Genomic DNA, 21,379 nt, shown 5'->3' on the forward strand with positions numbered 1-21,379 from the left:
CCTGAGTTTTGTTCTGCCTAGGGCAGCACAAAACCAGGATACACCACTGGGCGTATGTTATGGACAACGAGCACAGGTGCATTTTATTGATGGCATTTTGAATGCAAAGAGTTACCATGACAAGATCCTGAGGCCCATTGTTGTGCCATTCATCAACGACCATCACCTCATGTTGCAGCATGATAATGCACGTCCCCATGTTGCAAGGATCTATACAGAATTCCTGGAAGCTGAAAACATCCCAGTTCTTGCATGGCCAGCATACTCATCGGACATATCACCCACTGAGCATGTTTGGGATGCTCTGGATCGGCGTATACGACAGCGTATTCCAGGTCCTGCCAATATCCAGCAACTTTGCACAGCCATCGAAGAGGAGTGCACCAACATTGACTATAATAATTATGCATCGCTGGTTAACTATTTTTATGACGTAGAAAATAAATTTAAAGAAAAAAAAAAACCCTTACAAGTGAGTAAAGACTGCTTCTATTTTCCCAATAATGAGAAGTCTAGTAAATTTTCCCAATCTCTTAATCCTCCTTAGTTCATCTCGTGCCCAATTTTTAAAAAGATTGAATGCAAAGGAGAGAAAGTAAAAAACAAAAAAATAAAAAATAGCCATAACATCAGATCCCTTATTTTCTTTCCACTCATTATATTTTTTCCAGTTTTGTTATACTTTCTTACTATATAACACTGTGTATTTTCTTTTCTTACTTCTTCCTTCCTCTATCTTTACTATATGTGGTTCATAATTGAATTATTATAATTGAATTATTTACCTAATGTCTAATATTGTGGTTATTTTCTTTTAGTGTTTAATTTGTGGTTTATATTCATTTCCTACCTTCATTCTTGCCGTATTTTAATATTTATGATATTTATCATTAATTGTGCATAAATAGCTATCTTTTTTCATTTAATCCTATGTAAATTAAACAAAAACAATAAGAAAAAAAAACAAGTGAACAACCACATTTTCCCAATATTATCCCTATAGGAACCTAATAAGTTTCCCGCTCTCTTTCCTCCTCTCCTCATTTATGCCCCCAAAAAAACAAAAAAAAACACAATAGTCATTATATAGCATAAGTACATATAGCTACTTGTAGTTTCCCATTACAGTTGCTATGGAGCATATATAATGTTATCTCTCATCCAGATTCTTAGTTTTTCAGGAGAGTCAAATGAGTATGTCTCATATTCGTATGTAACGATTATCTTTACTGGTGTCCCCCGTTTAAATCTGATGTTTTCCTTCCTGAATATGTCCGTCATTGTTGCATATATCCCTTTGATCTTGTATGAAATGATGAATCTGGAAATATTTTGATTTTGTCATATGGTTCTTGCAGTGCAATTGTCTTCATTGCTTTCATTACATTATCTTTCCTCCGTATGTTTGACAGGCTATCAGCACATCCCTTGATAGATCCCCTGCTGAGTCAGGAGGTTTTCCCGTTCTATGGCATCTGTCCCAGATATTTGTATGTCTTTCTTGTGTAATTTTCAAAATAGCCCATGCAGGAATTTTTCCAGATTTTCATTCATGATAAATTCAGGTATTGCTCTTAATCTTAAAATATTTTGTCTGGAACGATCTTCCAAATCCGCTATGTCTTGTTGCAGCAGCTCAATTTTTTTCTCGTTTTGTATATGGGATTCTCTATAAGTCAGGGCTTGCGGTTCAAGGTTTTGATTTTTTTTCTTAATTTTCTTTAATTCTGTTTCCAAGTATTGCAATATTTTTTTCAAATCTTGCATATTGGAATTAATTTCTCGTGTGATTTTCTCGAACTGAATATCAAGTGCAGTCATAAGATGTTCTTGTGATATAGATTGATTTATAGTAAGGGTTGTTCTTTCTTTCTCTGCTTCATCTAGCAACTGGGTTGGAATTTCTTCAGGTTCCTTTAAAATTGACTTTTTAAAACTTGTATTTTTATTTTGGGGAGAAAAGACAGATAAACGTTTTTCAGTTTTAGCTTCCTTTTGTTGTGTGTGGTTTGTTTTCAATTGGGTTTTTTCCCGCCATGTTGCATTTTTTTTCTTTACCCCTTAAGGACCAAACTTCTGGAATAAAAGGGATTCATGACATGTCACACATGTCATGTGTCTTTAAGGGGTTAAAAAACCCACTTTTTTTCTCTTCCTTTACTATTTTATTTTTGTATACTATTTGTATACAATAGTGGCAGTGAGTGGGATGTGCACATATAATCTTATATATGTAAGGCTGGGCCTGTAGTTGTGGGAGGGGATTGGTTTCCCTTTTTAAGGATACCAGACCTCTCCCCATTACCGTGTCTGTCTAGCGATTTGCATACCGTCACTTCCGGTCAGTGAAAATCGCCTTTACTTACCTTCAACTCGTGGGAATGCTTACCTGGTCTGGCAGCCCCTGGTCGTCTGTTTTGCTGTCTTCCAAACTCTCCAGAGTTTCAAACTCTCCAGAGGAACTCCCGTTCCTGCTCCAGTCACTTTGTTGACTGAATCGTCAAAACCATGAGTTGAGCCGCCTGTTGTGCCTCAGTCGCGGGCGCTCATTGTTATCCTGGGTCGGCTCTATACTTCACTCTCGTTCGGCTCAAACATACGAACACCAAGTTGTTGTATTTCTCATACTGTTATTTCGGGCAGTTTTTCATTAATCTCGGAACGTTTGGTTATATGCGAAAGTTAGCCCATCACAAGGGCCGTTCGCATATTTATAACCGAACACCCTATTTTCGCCGTAGGTTTCACACGATTTCATATGAATTGTTTTACTTCACTGTTTCAGTTAAATACTGTATGTTTTAAATGTCGGCATCTAGTGGTCAGTTTTGATATTGCACAGGAGTAAATTAGAAGTTTGTCTGTTATTTGAAATGATGATTTATGCAGGTCCAAGATGTTATAGTTTTCTTACACTTATTTTGTGTAGTTTTTCAATATTCACGGAACGTTCGGTTATATACAAAACTTAACCCTATTTTAGCAGTAAGATTTACACGAAATCATACAAAATGTTTAAATTCATTGTTTCGGGTAATTACTGCATGTTTAATGTCGACCTCTAGTTATTTTAAAGTGATAATTAATTCAGGTCAAAGAAGCACTTGCTTGTTAATTATTTTTCACGTTTTATCAGTAAATCCTGACATTTCGCTTGTCTCTCTATATAGGGGGCTCATTTGTGTTATTCAGGTTAATTGCCAGTTCTTATTGTTCAAACCATAGGTGTGGTTATCGATCTTCTAACTTAAGTTACATTAAGGCCATTGGTCTTTCGGTCACGACTCTAAAGTTTTTGCTCTCTAGAAGCAATTAGGTGGGTTTATACGTATATATATTATATTCATATCATAGTGAGTGGATGCGGAATCACATGTATTATATTTGTTTCAGATCCACAGAGCACTCAGCATTTGAGCTCCGTCACTGCTACTATTCACAATTCACTGTGCATTTGGTTAGTGGTTACAGTTATTCCAGCCACATATGGCCCTCTTTCGTTTTTATAGTCCTTAATGTTTATTTTCTACATGTAATCTTATGGAATGTTTATAATTCTTTGTTTCGTGTAATAGTGAGTGTTAAATGACGTCCTCTGGTGGTCAGTGTTGATATTGCACGTGTCTATTTTAAGTTAGTCTAATGTTTTGTTGAATATAGGATTTAATTTAGGTAAGGCAAACACTTTGCTAGTTTTTTACAGGCTTTTTTCAGTAGATGCTGATTTTTTTTCACTCTACTAAGCCTCTAAATGTTCATCCGGTGCATTTCTATACTCATGTCACTAAGGTTTGATTCTTTAACCTATATCCAACATCACACCGTATAACCTGCACCTATGCTACTACTATTCCATTTCCAATGTAGAACTACGATTTCTTGTATCTGTTTCTATATTCAAGAGAGACACTTAACTGGGGATTAGATGTTATCACTTGTAATGTATAGTAAGTTACCTTAATTATTGCCTTGGTGCATAATTATTTTACTAAGTTTAGGATCCTTATCCTAATTCCCTTGTTGTGGTTTCTGACTACTCATTCTCAGATACGACAAATTACACGTACTTATTCGATACCCTGCCCTGCCTCCCTTAGTTAGTTTCATTACTGGCTAACAGGGCACCAGGAACCCGATAGCTTATACTTTCTCAGGCCTCTATGCCTTACGTTAGTGGTCCCGCGAGGCCAACACCCATCCTCATACTCTGAGGTATTACGCCCTGTGGCCCAACTCATAGTTAGTCGCCTTGCATGGTGGCATAGAGAGGGCCTCACCTGTCATTCCCATTCTATCTTATGCTTTAAAAGTGTCAGGGTACCTGTGGTCTCTACCTCCGAAAGAGGTAGAGACTTAGCTGTTCCTCCATCCAGACGGTCTGATGGCTCCCTTCCCCGCGGTCTATCCGGTCATGCTAGGCCGGCCGCGAGGGAGTGACTGCCTTTTACAGCATCTAGGCAGGAAGTAGTCATCAGGACACTCCCCCGGAACAACCTGTCAGTCAATGGCTGCAGGACCAATCAGGACGCCTTGGAGGCGTGGTTACTGCTCTGAACAGGGTATTTAACAGAGCTTCTTTCATTAGCTCATTGCCCTGTCGTGGTTCTAGCTTGTTCTAGTCACTCAGTGCTTGTGTATTCTATTATCCCTTTTGGTTTTGACCCGGCTTGTTTACCTCACTCTGCTTATCTCTGTTACCCTTGATTCGGCTTGTCTCTCGCTTACCTGTCTTCTGTTACCCTCGACCTCGGCTTGTCTTTGACCATTCTATACTGTACTACTTACGTTAGTCCGGCCATTCTAAGGTCCGGTATACGTATCTGGCTACTGTTTGTACTCTGCGTGTTGGATCCCTGTCCCGATCCTGACATTACGACAGGGCCAATGGATCCAGCAAGTACAAACAGTCAGCTGGCTGCTCCTGATCCTAGGTTTGAAGCCATGGATCACAGAATGGATCAGATGGCGCTTGCGCTACAGGCTCTATTAGCTTGTGCCAATAACCCACCAGAGGAGATACGTAATACCCCTGTTTCTCCTGTCGGTTCAGGTCTAGAGGTAGCCACAGTGGGTGCTTCTTCTCACATTACCCCCCCAGTACGCTATGGTGGGGCTCCTGAGAAGTGTCGTGGTTTTTTAAACCAAATTAGTATCCACTTTGAATTGCAACCTCGCTCTTATCCTACGGATAGGGCAAAAGTAGGATTTATTATCACCCTACTCATTGAGAAAGCTCTGAGATGGGCCAACCCACTATGGGAGAACGATAATCCATTAGTTTATAACTATAACGCATTTGTAGCTGCTTTTAGAAGAACATTTGACCCTCCAGGTAGAAAGGTTAATGCAGCCAGATTACTGTTGCGCCTGAGACAGGAGAACCAAACACTGGTGGATTATGCACTAGAGTTCAGGTCTCTGGCGGCAGAAATCAAGTGGAATGAGCAGGCGTATATGGATGTATTTTTGAATGGCCTATCTGATGTAATCCTTGATGAGGTTGCTACCAGAGAACTCCCTGAGAATTTAGAGGATTTAATTTCGTTCATCTCTCGTATAGATGAACGTCTAAGAGAGAGACAGAACACTCGAGAGAGGAACCAGAGACCTTCTTTTAGGTTAGCTCCCGCTGTTCCAAGTCCTGACTCCACGATATCTTTGCTTACTGAACCTATGCAGATAGGGTATACCCGCCTCTCTGAGGAGGAAAGACAGCACAGGAGAAGAGAGGGTTTGTGTATGTATTGTGGAGCCAAGGGTCATTTACTCTCGAACTGTTCTAACCGCCCGGGAAACGCTCGCACCTAAGTCTCTCTAGAGGACAGGCCTTGGGTGTTTCTATTTTGTCCTCTACTCCTGATTATAAAGATCACAGGCTTCTGCTACCAGTTTCCTTAACTTGGGGGAAGGAAGTAGTAAGGGCTATGGCATTGATAGATTCCGGTGCTGCTGAGAATTTTATCGACCAAGCCTTTGCTAGTAAGAACAATTTCCCATCCCAGCTAAGGGAGACACCTTTGGCCGTTGAGGCCATAGATGGTAGACCACTACTAGACCCTGTTATCTTTCGTGAGACCATACCCATTAATTTAAATGTGGGTATCCTACACGTGGAGAATTTATCTCTTCTGCTCATTTCGTCTCCTTCCGTTCCCATAGTTCTGGGGTACCCATGGTTGAAAAAACATAACCCTATTATCGATTGGGAGTTAGGAGAGATACTCTCGTGGGGCCAGGGCTGCCAGGATCGGTGTTTGTGCAAGGTTTCTCCATTAGCTAATATTAACATACCGGAGAATCCTACTCAGTCCACAGAAAGACAAATACCAGACCTTTACCTAGACTTAAGGGCAGTGTTTGACAAGAAGAATGCAGATTCTTTGCCTCCACACAGGTCATTTGACTGTAAGATTAAGCTTCTACCCGGCACTATGCCTCCGAGGGGCCATGTATATCCTTTGTCTGTTCAGGAAAACTCGGTTCTAGAGGAGTATATTCGGGAGAATTTAGAAAAGGGATTTATCAGGAGGTCTTCTTCTCCGGCCGGGGCTGGGTTCTTTTTCATTAAGAAGAAGGATGGCACGCTGAGACCTTGTATCGATTACCGAGGCTTGAATAAAATAACTGTCAGAAATGCCTATCCTATCCCACTGATTACCAAGTTATTTAATCGTCTTAAGGGCTCCAAAATCTTCACCAAGTTAGATCTCAGAGGGGCTTACAATTTGGTGAGAATCCAGCAAGGTCACGAGTGGATGACGGCATTCAATACCCGGTATGGCCATTACGAATACACTGTTATGCCATTTGGACTATGCAATGCTCCTGCAGTATTTCAAGATTTGATTAATGAGGTACTTAGGGAGTTTCAGCATGATTGTGTTATTGTTTACCTGGACGACATACTAATACACTCTAAGGAGATTGAGACTCACCATAGACAGGTCAGAAAGGTATTACACAAGCTGCTGCAACATGGTCTATATTGCAAATTGGAGAAGTGCAGTTTTGATCAGTCTCAGGTAGACTTTCTTGGATACGTGATTTCTGGGGAGGGTTTTAAAATGGATCCTGTAAAACTTCAATCTATTTTAGACTGGCCCTTGCCCAAAGGACTCAAGGCTATCCAAAGGTTTATTGGTTTTTCCAACTACTATAGGCGCTTCATTAAAGGATACTCCTCTATCATTGCGCCTATTACCAATATGACCAAACAAGGGGCTGATACTAAGTTCTGGTCTAAGGAAGCTCTGGGTGCCTTCAAGACTCTCAAGGAACTTTTTGCCTCGGCTCCCATTCTAGTCCATCCTGATACGACTCTGCCTTTCTTGCTCGAGGTCGATGCCTCTGAGACAGCAGTTGGGGCTGTTCTGTCTCAAAGGTTAGGGCTGGATAAACCGTTACACCCTTGTGGTTTCTTCTCTAAGAAATTTTCTGGGCCTGAGAGCAGATATGACATCGGGGAAAGGGAACTGTTAGCAGTCATTAAAGCCTTAAAGGAGTGGAGACATTTGTTGGAGGGGACCCTACACCCTATTACGATTTTGACGGACCACAAAAACTTGTCCTATATTGGGGAGGCTAAGCGCTTATCCTCTAGACAAGCTCGTTGGTCCTTATTCCTGACTCACTTCAATTATGTACTGACTTACAGACCTGGTTCTAAAAACTCTAAAGCCGATGCATTATCTCGCCAATATGAACCTTCTACTGTACCTGAACCAGTTCTTTCTTCTATAGTTCCGAAATGCAATATCATTGCTAATACGAATCTCAGGATTCATTCTCCATTACTGGCCGAGATCATTAAGTTGCAACATCTAGCACCTAAACAGACTCCTGCGGGCCGTCATTTCGTTCCTCCTGCTCATCAACTGGAACTTTTACAGTGTTTACATAATAGCAAGATGGCGGGACATCCTGGTATTCGCAAAACTTACGCGTTGATCTCTAAGGACTTCAGGTGGCCTGCTTTACGGAGGGATATTGAGGAGTTCATCGCTGCATGTGAAGTTTGTACTAAAACCAAACAACCCCATACGCTTCCATGTGGATTCCTGCAACCCTTGGAGGTTCCAGAAAAACCATGGTCCTGTTTGGCCATGGACTTTATTGTCGATCTACCTATCTCTAAAAGACAGACTGTTATCCTCACCGTGGTTGACAGGTTTACTAAGATGGCACACTTCATTCCCCTGCCTAAACTCCCGTCTTCTCCCGAATTGGCAGAGATATTCGCTAAGGAGATTTTTCGCCTACATGGGATACCCTCTCAAATTGTATCGGACAGAGGCTCCCAATTTGTTTCCCGCTTTTGGAGGTCCTTCTGCTCTCAACTTGGTATTAAATTAAACTTTTCTTCTGCCTATCATCCTCAGTCTAACGGAGCTGCTGAACGTACCAACCAGAAAATTGAACAATATTTACGATGCTTTGTTTCTGAACACCAGGATGATTGGGTCGGTTTGATTCCTTGGGCGGAGTTTGCACACAACAATCTCGTTTGCGATTCTACTCATTCAAGCCCCTTCTTCATGAATTATGGTTTTCATCCATCTATTCTTCCTTCGGATTCCCCTTCCCAGGGGGTGCCGTCGGTTGATGTTCATGTTGCCAATTTGAGGAAGTTGTGGGATCAAACTCGACAAATCCTTGTGCACAACTCTATGTTGGTCAAGAAACACGCTGATAAACGTAGAAGGGCGGCTCCGGTCTTTGTTCCAGGTGATAGGGTATGGCTGAGCACGAGGAACATCCGTTTAAAAGTGCCCTCCATGAAGTTCGCTCCTCGTTATATTGGACCCTACAGGGTGCTGACCCGTATCAATCCAGTTGCGTATCGTTTAGCTCTTCCTAATACCTTACGCATCCCGAACTCGTTTCACGTTTCATTGCTGAAACCACTCATATGTAACAGATTTTCCTCCACTATAGCCCCTCCTCGCCCCGTTCAGGTGGAGGGTCAGGAGGAGTATGAGGTTAACTCTATTATTGATTCTCGAATCTCCCGGGGGAGAGTACAATATCTGGTTGATTGGAAGGGATATGGTCCTGAGGAGAGGAGTTGGGTACCTCAGGAGGATGTTCATGCTCCCCGCCTCCGCAGGGCGTATCACTCTCGCTTCCCATCTCGTCCCGGTTCATTCCGCCCGGTGGGCGTATCTGAGAGGGGGGGTACTGTCAGGGTACCTGTGGTCTCTACCTCCGAAAGAGGTAGAGACTTAGCTGTTCCTCCATCCAGACGGTCTGATGGCTCCCTTCCCCGCGGTCTATCCGGTCATGCTAGGCCGGCCGCGAGGGAGTGACTGCCTTTTACAGCATCTAGGCAGGAAGTAGTCATCAGGACACTCCCCCGGAACAACCTGTCAGTCAATGGCTGCAGGACCAATCAGGACGCCTTGGAGGCGTGGTTACTGCTCTGAACAGGGTATTTAACAGAGCTTCTTTCATTAGCTCATTGCCCTGTCGTGGTTCTAGCTTGTTCTAGTCACTCAGTGCTTGTGTATTCTATTATCCCTTTTGGTTTTGACCCGGCTTGTTTACCTCACTCTGCTTATCTCTGTTACCCTTGATTTGGCTTGTCTCTCGCTTACCTGTCTTCTGTTACCCTCGACCTCGGCTTGTCTTTGACCATTCTATACTGTACTACTTACGTTAGTCCGGCCATTCTAAGGTCCGGTATACGTATCTGGCTACTGTTTGTACTCTGCGTGTTGGATCCCTGTCCCGATCCTGACAAAAAGTCACTGAGAGGCAGACACCCCGCCACAACATTCAGTGGCCCCTCACACTAACGCATAGAGCCTCTCGAGCCGCTTGGCATCTAGCAGGGCCTCACCCATCAACAACCTTGTTTAATGGTTTCACCACTTGACAATAGCTAGTAAGCCAGTATGTTGCAAGGGTATACACAACTACTTCATGCTGTTTCACATATCTCAATGACAGAAAGGTGGAAAGTCCTGTCCCTGCCCAGTACTCCTACTAGGTCTGATACAATGTCACACAAGGGACATGGCTAGTCCTACTTCTATTTAATCTTGGCCTATACCTCGCATCATAGTAGAACCTTTGAATGGCACCTAAGGTACCAGCAACAGCTATTTTAATATATAAACCAATTTATCTAATCATATAAATACATATATATATATATATATATATTCGTATATATATATATTCGTATATATATAGGTACTGCTAAACAGGCTTTTAGAAGGGAGGCAACTGCTTAGTATTAGAACTGTGTCTAGTATTGGAAACCTACCCTGTTGTATAATTATATTGAGCAGATGGAATTAACTTGGACGTAAATCTGTAAAGCCTGTAAAATTAAATGTGTTTAAAGTTATGTGGCTGGTACTATTAGGTAATGGTAAGTTCCTTCTGTTACAATAATAATGTATTAGAATATCACGTGATGATCTATATTAGGTACACACAGTAGTTTTGGCTATAAGTAACATGTATAGGCCTATCATTGCAAATATCAGTCAGGTAGAGGCTGTTAGCTGGTTAGATGCAGTATGATTAAAAAATAGGTTGTCCTATGAATTTGGGTTTCAGGTATTCAACATTACATTTCATTCAACTTCATATCAATTCAAGACGTCACTCCGTTCTCCTTTACGTCTTGTAAATACATTCGAACTCTGACTTTTACAAGGGGCTGTCTCCTTACGCTGACCATTGCAGGGTCCTTAATATGTATTCGAGCATACGTTACATAACTCAATATGCAGTGCATGTTTCGGTACGTTCGAGGTGTCCAACTGGTTATTGACTATCTGTCTACATCATAAGTAAATTAGGTTCCAGATAACATGCATTCCACTAATTCAGCTTCTCATCTAAACATAGTGTCACAGCATGCCTCATTTAGTATCAGGCCCCTTTCAGTATTAGGCCCCTTACGAAGACATATTGTTTTCTATATGGTAATTCACTCTAGCTCCCCTCAATAGCAGGTGTCACTACAGACTGAATCAGTTTTATGCCTGGCTCGCAAACTGTAGATAACCACGATATACATCATACATATCTGTCTGTGGGTGGGGTTGTGTGTACGCAAATATTTATATTTTCATGTGCTCGCGTGTATTCACTCACACTCTGGTTCCATATTTCGAACTATTGTACTCACTGGTATGTTGGTAATATGCGATTAAGTTATCCTAGGTTCCTATGTCATAACTCTAGGGTCGTTTAATTATTTTGTCTCACCTATGGCATTTCTCATGTATCTCCATGTGCCTCGAACAGATCTTGTCATATGCACTTTGTGAGAATACTGACTTGGTCAGCTGCTAATTACTACTTTATCAATATTTATCTTGTTCTCTATTACAGGCTTCCCGCTGAGTGTCTACAGTTTAACAGGTTATGGCTAGAATTTTATGTTGTAATCAAGCTTCTTGAGTACAACAGTCGATTTTACTTCTTTTGCCACCTGTTACTTAAATATTTTAACACTACTAAATAATATTTTACAATTATGTCACTAGTAATTCTGGATAATGACCTAACCTCTGTTCAAGGTTCCCTTGATCTGCTCTTTGTAGCCTTACACGGCAATACTCTAACGACAAGTAATTCAGTCTTTATCTCAGGATTTTACTGTATGGTCAGATAAGGTCTTAATTCAGGTAATTAAGCAGGTCACTCCTTCCACATTAGTGCTGACAACCATACCTCCAGGAATATTCGGTACATATTAATGGGACTTTGAGGCAATAGAGGCTTCCACTTACTCCAGATATATACATCAACCTGTTCTTAAATACTCCAAGTCTTCCATAACATGTATATGTAATATATAATAATATGCTTGATTTGTAGGCTGTATAATTTTGTATGGTATACTCCCCTCTTTTTTTTTTTTACAGGCCCACCGCATCGTCGGTTCCGGCACACCACAACCGACTTTTTCATATTACTATAGGTCTCATATAGGGACCTTACATACCTACTTCTAATATGCTATCATTAAGTTTTTTTGCCCCGTCCACAAATATGTATTTAAGATATTGGCTGTTCCCTGACTATACTGCTCTATGTTAAGTTCATCTCTTACAGCCAGTTGCAAAGAAATAAACCTGATTAGGTATTAATTTGTTTTGCACTTACACCTTTGATTGCATGTTGAGTGTGCCACCTATTGTTTTTCTGTGTTTTTATATGTACATGCACACCTACACATACATTCACACACAAGCACCAATACATGTACCTACACATATAGAAATGTGCCTACAGATACATAGACTCATATATCCTGTCTCGGTTGGAGTACCCCAAGGCTCTGTCCTTGGTCCCCTTCTATTTTCTCTTTATACAGCCTCTCTTGGCAAACTTATTTTGGATTCCACTACCACCTGTACGCTGATGACACCCAGATATAACTATCCTCCCTGGGCCTCTCCCCTGCCGTTGTGCAACTTGTCACTGCTTGCCTTTCTTCCACCTCTGACTGGATGTCCTCCCGCTTTCTGAAACTCAATCTCTCTAAAACTGAACTCCTTGTCTTTCCTCCTCCTAATACTGATCCTCCTCTCTTGCTCTCTCTTCATGTCAGTGGTATCCACATAAGTCCATCCTTGCAAGCTGGCTGTCTTGGCGTCATACTTGACTCTAGCCTCACCTTTGAGCCTCACATCCAGTTCGTTGCCAAATCCTGTAGATTCCAACTTAAAAATATAGCCTGCATCCACCCCTATCTTACAAAAGATGCTACCAAGGAGCTTGCCCATGCTCTAGTAATTTCCCGCATGGATTATTGTAACCCTCTCCTGACTGGTCTCTACAAAAGCCGTATTGCCCCACTACAGTGTGTAATGAATGCCGCCACCAGACTAATTTTCCTCTCTAGTCGGTCCTCTCACACCTCACCCCTCTGTCAGTCCTTACATTGGCTTCCTGTATCCTATAGGAGTCAATTCAAAGTGCTAATCCATACATATAAAGCACTGAACAATTCTATACCCTCTTATATCTCTTCACAAATCCACAGGTATGACCCTTCTCGGTCCCTCCGCTCTGCCCGTGACCTTCTCCTGTCTTTTGCTCGCACCCGTACGGCCAACTCTCGCTTGCAGGACTTCTCCCGGGCAGCTCCCTTCTTATGGAATAGCCTGCCTACCCCCATCAGACTCTCTCCTAGTCTTCAATCCTTTAAGAAAGCTTATGGCCTCCCAGAGTAACCTCTACCTTACACACTTGTCTCTTGCTCTCTCCTTTACTCTCTCCTCCAGCTCTGCTTCACTCCCATCTTATTTGATTGATATTTCCTGTCCTAATGTGTTTTATACCCCACCTCCTATAGACAGACTGTACGATCGTTTGAGCAGGGTCCTATTCAACCTATTGTTCTTGTAAGTTTTCTTGTAATTGTCCTATTTATAGTTAAATCCTCTCTCTCATATTATTGTAAAGCGCTACGGAATCTGTTGGCGCTATAGAAAAAGCGAAAATAATAATAATAATAATAATAATATTATGTATATATACACATACATCCAATATACATACAATATTATGTAATTCACATATACATCCATGCATGCATACATATACACACGTTATACCTACGCACACACAAATATATATATATATATATGTATACGCATACAAATAAACACATGAACACATATACATACATGCACATGAACTCATACACAAATATAAATGTAAAGTCACGTATTTAAGCATACAAGCATAGGTCTACACATAGTACATATATATATATATATAGTTTGTGTCGGAGTTCAGGAGGTGTAATGTGTGTGTAAATGTGGACAGTGTGTGTGTAGCGTGTAATTGCAGGTAGTGTAATGTGTGTATATAATGGGGTAGGATAGTGGTGGCTTAATTTAATAATTAAAATATATATATGTAAAACACATTTACTCTCCCCTTTATTACTATGCCATTAGAGAAAGGGACACGATTATGATCCCTGGTGGTTCAGTGGGCTATTGATGTGGTCTGTACCTCCGCAGGGTACAGACCATGCTTTTCGCTCTAGTGAGCGCTGGTATTTCAGTGTTTCCTCTGGTTACCATGACAACACTCTGATACTATTGGAGCTTGAGCGCAGACAGATGCTGTCAGGCATGCAGGGTGTCCATCTCAGTTCCTCCCGTCTGGCAAGTGAATCATCTCTCGGCCCTTAAAGTTGGTCCCTCTTAGGGCCGGTACTACCCTGCATTGGATGGTCAACTTGGCCCACCAGGCATTTGCCTTGTTTGCCGATGGCCAGTCTGGGCCTGAACTCACTACAAATCACTGTTTAGTAAATATGTTCCTAAGTGAAATTTTGCTAATGCTGTTGTTAATTAATACTGCAAAGAACATCTATTTACATTTTTGCAGGAAAATCATGTGGGAATCCTGGAGATATTATTAATGGAGCTTATGAAGCAGACGACTTTACATTTGGCTCCAAAGCAGTCTATAAGTGTAATAATGGGTAAGTGCTCTGTGATAAGTCCATATATTACAAACAGGATCTTTTAAAAGCCAGCAGACACTAGCATACATGAGTATTGGGCCACAGTCTCACAGCACAATTGTTATGCTGACAAAAAGAGGGTATTTGGTGGTGTCTATGATTTGAGTACTGCAGAGTGGGGCTGCATTCAGTAATTGTAGATTGCCTTTGCTAGCCCCATGCAAACTTAATGGAATCATCAGAAACAGTCTATGGGAGATATTTATTAAAGTGTTATGTTCTAAAAAGTAGAGCACAAATGTAAAATAGGAAACGTCAACAATGGACTGTGCCTGCTGGTCCCACTGGTTTGCACAAAGACTGCCACACTTTTTGTACTTTAGACGATTTGTTTAGAATAGAACATTTTGATAAACACTCAACACTATTTTTATGAATGATAATTTCATCAAGGTTTGATTCATCAAGGTTTCACCATCAGATTCCGTAGCGCTGTACAATGGGGGGACTAACAGACATGTAATTGTAACCAGACAACTGGACGTACAGGAACAGAGAGGTGGAGGGCCCTGCTCAATGCGGCCTGTGGCGCATAGAGTACAGCAGAGGTGCTCACCCGGCACCCCCTTTTCCAATGCGCCCTCTCTCGCCAATAGAAAGCGCCGCCCCTGGATATGATACACTAAAGCTGGTAACACAATCAAAAGAGGGGATAAGGAACACAAAAGAAGGCAAGAAATTCAAAAGTTATGTTAAGAGAAACAGATGAAGATGCATTATTTTTTTGTATGGAATGCATCTCCACCTGTGTCTCCTGCTCTCCCTGTAACTAAGTTCTTCAGCACAGGAGTCTATGCCGAAGAGTTGATCGACAGGGGAGAGAAAGGCATCTTATTAAAGGGACAATGTACTCACCAGAACCACTACACTTTAATGGTGGTGTCTGTAGCCTGTCCCTGTAGGCTGAGCACTGTAATTTGCTGTCTAGGAACATCTCTAATGACAGTCCCTCAGACGGTCACTAGAGGTGCTTCCTAATACAGTGCTGTGCAGTGTGCAACACCTATGTTGAGCACCTCCACTCTCTGCATGGAGGTGCTGAATGCTCCCCATGATAAATTGTATGAGGAGATGCCGATTGGTGTGGTGCAGCATTTTGACACACATGCTTAATAGCCTCTCTTATTACTTATCAAAATTACCAAGATAACGTAATTTTTTTTAAAGCTGTGCGATGACATTCTTTCACCATTTCAGTCCCATTACCAAACTTTTGTTAATATATTAAGGTAGTTGGACCAAAACATTGATTATATGCAAATGCACGTCTGCTTGAAAAAAGAAGCCTAATCAGTGCTTTTTTTTCCCGTTTTAGTAATAGTTTTTAGTTTTCAATTTTATGTTTTTTTCCCACCTCTATATCTGCACACTATGTTGGCTCGACGCATTATGGGACTGGTATAGAATTTTTTTCCTGGGCTGCTTTTCGTTCCAAGTCCGGCCCTGGTGCTGGAAGCTGGTGCGACCGCTTTTAGGCTGTTGGGGGTACTGTGAGAGTCCCTTCTCACTTCTCAGCAATTTGGTGCCTCTTATGCTCCAGCCCTGCCTCCTGCATGCAAGCCCTGCCCCCAGGTGCAAGCTCCACCCCACACTCAAACTGCTTTCCTAACCAGCAGAAAGCAGCCAGAAAATGGCAGCTTCACCTCCAAGTCAGTGCTCCCACAGCCTTCAGTGCCAGGTGGGCTTCAGCCCATGACAGTGATTGTGTGTGTATGTTCCTGCTACTGAGTGAGCTTGAATGTATGTGTGTCAGTTAGCTCGTCTGCAGTGAGCTTGTGTGTGTCAGTAAGCTTATCTGTAGTGAGCATGTGTGTCAGTGAGCTTGTCTGTAGTGAGAATGTGTGTGTCAGTGAGCTTGTTTGTAGTGAACATATGTATATGTGTCAGTGAGCTTGCCTGTAGTGAGTGTGTGTGTGTCAATGAGCTTGTTTGTAGTGTGAGAGAGAGTGTGTGTGTGTGTGTGTGTCAGAGTAAGCTTGTGTGTAATAAGCCTATGTTTGTTTTATGCGGCTGTCATATATATTTTTTTTTATGGCTGCTTTGTATCCCCAGTCCAGCCCTGTAGGAGTTCAAAAAAATATGAAGCCTCCTGTCATGCAATAAAATTATTCTAATGCACTTTGTTCTATATCTTTTAGATACAGAATGTTGACAAAACGGAACTACAGAGAATGCCTGGCAGATGGACAATGGAGTAACATTACCCCTGAATGTGAAGGTAAAATAAAGCAATGAAAGTGATAGGTTGAAGTCTAAAATGAGTTACTAGTCAGGAATTAAAATCTGAGGCTACAAATGCCAAATCAGAAATAATCTCCAAATCAGCAATTTTTTAGTTTGGCAATATTGCCCTTTAGTTTATATTTCACTGTAAATTCATTTAAAATCTAGTTTACAACCTTGTAATTATTTAGTGCCTTACATTAGTTATTTTGTGATCTGAGTATTACTTGTGAATTGAAATGCAAAGTTTAGCCTATAATTGCCACACTGGCAAATAGCTAAATTGGGGCAAATTCAGCTGAGTTGGTGCACATGTTTCAACTATCCTGCAGTTCATCACCAAATTATGGTTTAGTCATATGATATGATGCCGTCTGTCCCTTCCTCCCAGCAAAAGGGCTTTTAGAGCTTTCAATTCTGACATCGAGAAATTCCACGGCTTCAATACTGCATTTTTCCAAAAGTTGTAAGTGTTATGGTTTGCAAAAGAGTTATATAATCACCCGTATCTTTGATGCAAGTTGTGTTATACTGAGATACACACAATCTTCATCCCTACACACATGCTTGAAATAGATTTATCTTGCAGGTATAATTCCTAGGGAAAATTGTCTTTAATTTGGATAAAAACATAACATATCAATTTGTCTCCATGGCCTGTGGGGCCTGGAAGACGAAAGTGAGGGAATTGACTGGGAACATTTTGGGGGGGCCCACTACTAAAGCTTCATTATCGATTGTAAGAACAGTGATAGAGGTCATATGCATCGACACACCACGCCAGACAAACTTTTAAGCATGGGAGCCAACCTCAAAGACCGTTGTGAGAAAATCTGTGGTTGCCTTGCTGAAAGTGTTGTCATTTTAAAAATCTAACAGGTCTTAATCTAAGCATCCCATCATCATCCAGTTCTGTTAAATAGCCTTCTTTCTAGGCTATTTAAAGAGTTTAAAAGACACACAAATAATTTTATATCTAACATACTCTAGGGTGCTTTTGAAAACACATGAAATTCCCCATTTTCTAAACTATTACACAAAATTGCTGATGACATGCTCATTGCTCCTGAATAAATTGACAGCTATATTTATACAATGAAATATTTTTTAGCAGTATGGTACCACATTTGTATGTAAACAAAAATCATATTGCTACAGTAGCCATTATTATCTCTGTGATAGAGTGTACTGATACCAGAGAAACTGACGGAAGCCAAGCACAGAGAGATGGACACAGGTTTCTTCAGGAAGGAAGAGATTCTTTATTCGGTTCACCGATCGGGACTCAGAGGGACTAATGTCACCAAAATACAGCAAGTTCTGAGCCCCGGACAATAGTGCAGGCTCCTTATATAGGCACATAACTCCTCCCATATTAAGCTCCACCCGCACATTCTCTTGACCAATCAATACAAATAAGAATTAACTTCCTGCTTAACCGCATGGCCTGTCCAGCACAATGGAGGAGGGGAATACTACATCCTGTATTCTTGCACATGCTCCGTACACTACTGATCGTATCTTGCCTCGTGCAACCAACTGATCGATACGTCAGCATATGCACGTACACATGCCACGTGGTAATCTCAGCCTACTAAATTTATTTTTACCGAGATTCCACCACATTCCCCCCTTTGATGCCTCTTGATATTTCACAATTACTTGAGGCATCACTTAACCTTGGTTTGCATACACCGCAAGTTTCCATGAACCAGACCAGACTTATCTATGATGTGAATCTTCAACACTCATCTTCCTGCATTGGTTCTCCCTGATCTAGAGCCTTATATTTATAAATTGCCATTATCTGTGCAGCAGCTTTCCTCTCTGCTATATTTTCTATCAGGCTTTGCACAGACCTAACTACTAAGGGTATAAGACATGGCAGGAGTAGACACAACATTAAAATCAGTAGGACTCCACCTACCAATGCCTTAAGCCCTCCAAACCACTCATACCAGCTACCAAACCAACTACTTGGATTGTACCCTTTCCATACCTGAGTAGGCACATGTGCTAGTTTAACCATATGGCTAGTAAGCTCAGCTATTGCTTGCCCTTCGTCATCTATTTGAAGACAACAATTGCTCAGGTTAAACTTCCCACATACACCTCCCTCTACTGCCAATAGGTAATCCAAGGCTAATCTATTTTGGTATACTGCTGTCCTCATCCTGGTATTATGCTTCGCTAGAAGATTGAGCGCTTGTGAGGTCTCATTAGTAATAATCTCAACCACTGCCTGTAATCTTATAATACGGTTGAGCATATAAATTGGGGTTCTATAACCAAAGGTACCATCCTCTGCCCATGTGGCTGGCCCATAGTAATCTATAATACGCTGGGGAGGCCATTCATCATCTTCCCAGGCGCCTATCTCTATGGGTCCCCTTTTCTTCCTATGATTCACATCATACACTTTAACACCTAAAGTCTCACCTGTTTCGATAGGTAACAAGAAGAAGGATGGTTTGAGCATACCCAACACACATGCCCCCTCCCAGTCCTGTGGCAACTCCGAATAGGCTTTCTTACCACAGATCCAGTACAAATTTGCTGGGGCTCTCCAATTAGATGTGATGGATAGATCAAACCACACATCCTTTAAATTGGCGTATCTTGCAAACGGGTTAGATGGTTCTGAGACATTTGAAGCCGACCACCAAGTTGTATTCTTTGTATCATCATCATAAGCTTTTTGCCCTAGACAAGTTAATTCTCCTACAGAAGTATTATACATCATTCCTTTCCTCGCTATGCAAACATAACCTATGATGGAGGTCTTTAATCTCCACTCAGATTTACCTCTAACACTCATATGATAATCGGCTTGTGAAGATATTAATTGTTCAACTGCCTCAGAACCGGACATTACCTCCTTTGCTTCCCAAGGCCATTGGTCTCCCATGTTAGTACCTCCACACACATAGCAGTTGGTAACATTAAGACTACCGGCAATACTTTCGGCTAAATCAATGAACAGGTTTTTAGCATTATGGGGGATCTTATTATCTATGCTCATCTCTTCATAAAAGGAATGGTATACTTGATGAGTTTGGGAGGTTACCGTATCAGTCTCTATCCCCATAAACAATACTGTCTCAGGGTCTAAACCCGTCCCATATATTTGGAACCCAAATAAATTACCATATTTATCTAAGAACTTGTCAGGGTTATTTATAAGTATATGGATTGGATTGCATTCCATAGACTTACAGTATGGATTGGTAGGCAACTTAGTCACAATCATGTCCTTGTCTGCTGTCTGTCCCCAAGTTGCCCACCCCACACAAGACCAATATGGGCAAAAGTTATCATCTCTATTTGGGCATCTAGGACTCACATACTTATTTTTACTACTGGGACAAATATATTTATCGTTAGACCCATACGTTCTCTCCCATCTAAGATCCCCACATACATTCCACGGCTTTCTACCACTTGATATCGCTTTACACGCATCAAATAACAGAACACCTGAAGAATATACGGATTCTAATACCGTTTTGTTAATTAGGGTCCCCTGAGGATCTCCATTCCTGAGAGTCAACCAAATTGTACGGGGTTGATACTCTGGACTGAAGCACTTAGGTTCTCCTACTCCTAAATGGCACACACTATATTCTATATTTAAGTATCTACATCTTGATACATCTCCTTTACACTCGTATTGCGAATGCCAAATTAGGGTCTGGGAAATATGGTTACCTGTTCTTGTAGTCTTAATGCATACCTCACAGCTAGGAGTGTCGGTACCTCTACCTTCCTGAATATAAAAATACACATATAAAAACATTATTAGAAACACATCTTTCGTCGTCATCCTCAGTCTTCGTCCGTGCGAAGGCACCTCAGCTTCCAGGTGTAAGGGCTGCAGGGAATGGAGTTCTGCTCGTCTTCACAGGGGTCCCTTCGAGACTTTTCCTGACTTATACACTACACGTCGGTGAGCGGACAGGCTTTATTATGGCCTTCTCACTCACTTACCAATCTCTGAAACAATACAATTTGTAATCCACAAGGTTCCTCGTCACTCCAACTGAATCGTGCGCTTTAACCGGATCTTGCAGGGATTCTCTGGATCTGCTGTAGCTTGCCAAGAATCGACTGCTGCTGGTTTAACCCTGGAGTGATGTATCCACGGAGTCACTTCGGCTACTTTTATCGCTGTAGGGGTAGACAAAAGAACAACATAAGGACCTCTCCACTTGGGCCCTAACGGTGCATTATTCCACTCTTTAATCCACACTTGGTCTCCTGGGTGGTAACTATGAACTGGGGGATAAATATTCACAGGTAATCTATCTTGTACCCATTTCTGTACCTCCTCCATAGTCTTACCCAACTCTACAACCTGCTGCCGGGTAATTCCTTCTCCCAACTGACTCAAATCCCCCCTTAAGTTACCAAGTACGGGAGGTGGTCGCCCATACATGATCTCAAAAGGAGAGAGGCCCATCCTTCTGGTAGGTGTACTGCGGATTCTCAATAGAGCTATGGGCAAGAGAACGTTCCACTTAAGTTGGGTTTCCTGACACATTTTAGCCAACTGATTCTTAATAGTTCTATTCATTCTCTCTACCTTACCAGAACTCTAGGGTCTATATGCCGTATGAAGCCTCCACTTTATACCAAGCATATGAGTCA

The 21,379-nt window shown here is 41.5% G+C and overlaps 1 protein-coding gene across 1 annotated transcript in view; it reads left to right on the top strand.

Annotated features, from left to right (window-relative positions):
- The window catches only part of LOC134602606 (complement decay-accelerating factor, GPI-anchored-like), a 51,238-nt gene extending 34,494 nt beyond the window's left edge, over positions 1–16,744 (top strand). The window contains exons 6-7 of the mRNA XM_063447682.1: positions 14,371–14,467; positions 16,648–16,744. Of these exons, the coding sequence (XP_063303752.1) occupies positions 14,371–14,467; positions 16,648–16,744 (194 nt within the window). The remainder of the gene's footprint in view (positions 1–14,370; positions 14,468–16,647) is intronic.
- Positions 16,745–21,379: the final 4,635 nt, after the last annotated feature.

Source organism: Pelobates fuscus, chromosome 1 (genome assembly GCF_036172605.1).
Source record: "Pelobates fuscus isolate aPelFus1 chromosome 1, aPelFus1.pri, whole genome shotgun sequence".
Classification (NCBI taxonomy): Eukaryota; Metazoa; Chordata; class Amphibia; order Anura; family Pelobatidae; genus Pelobates; species Pelobates fuscus.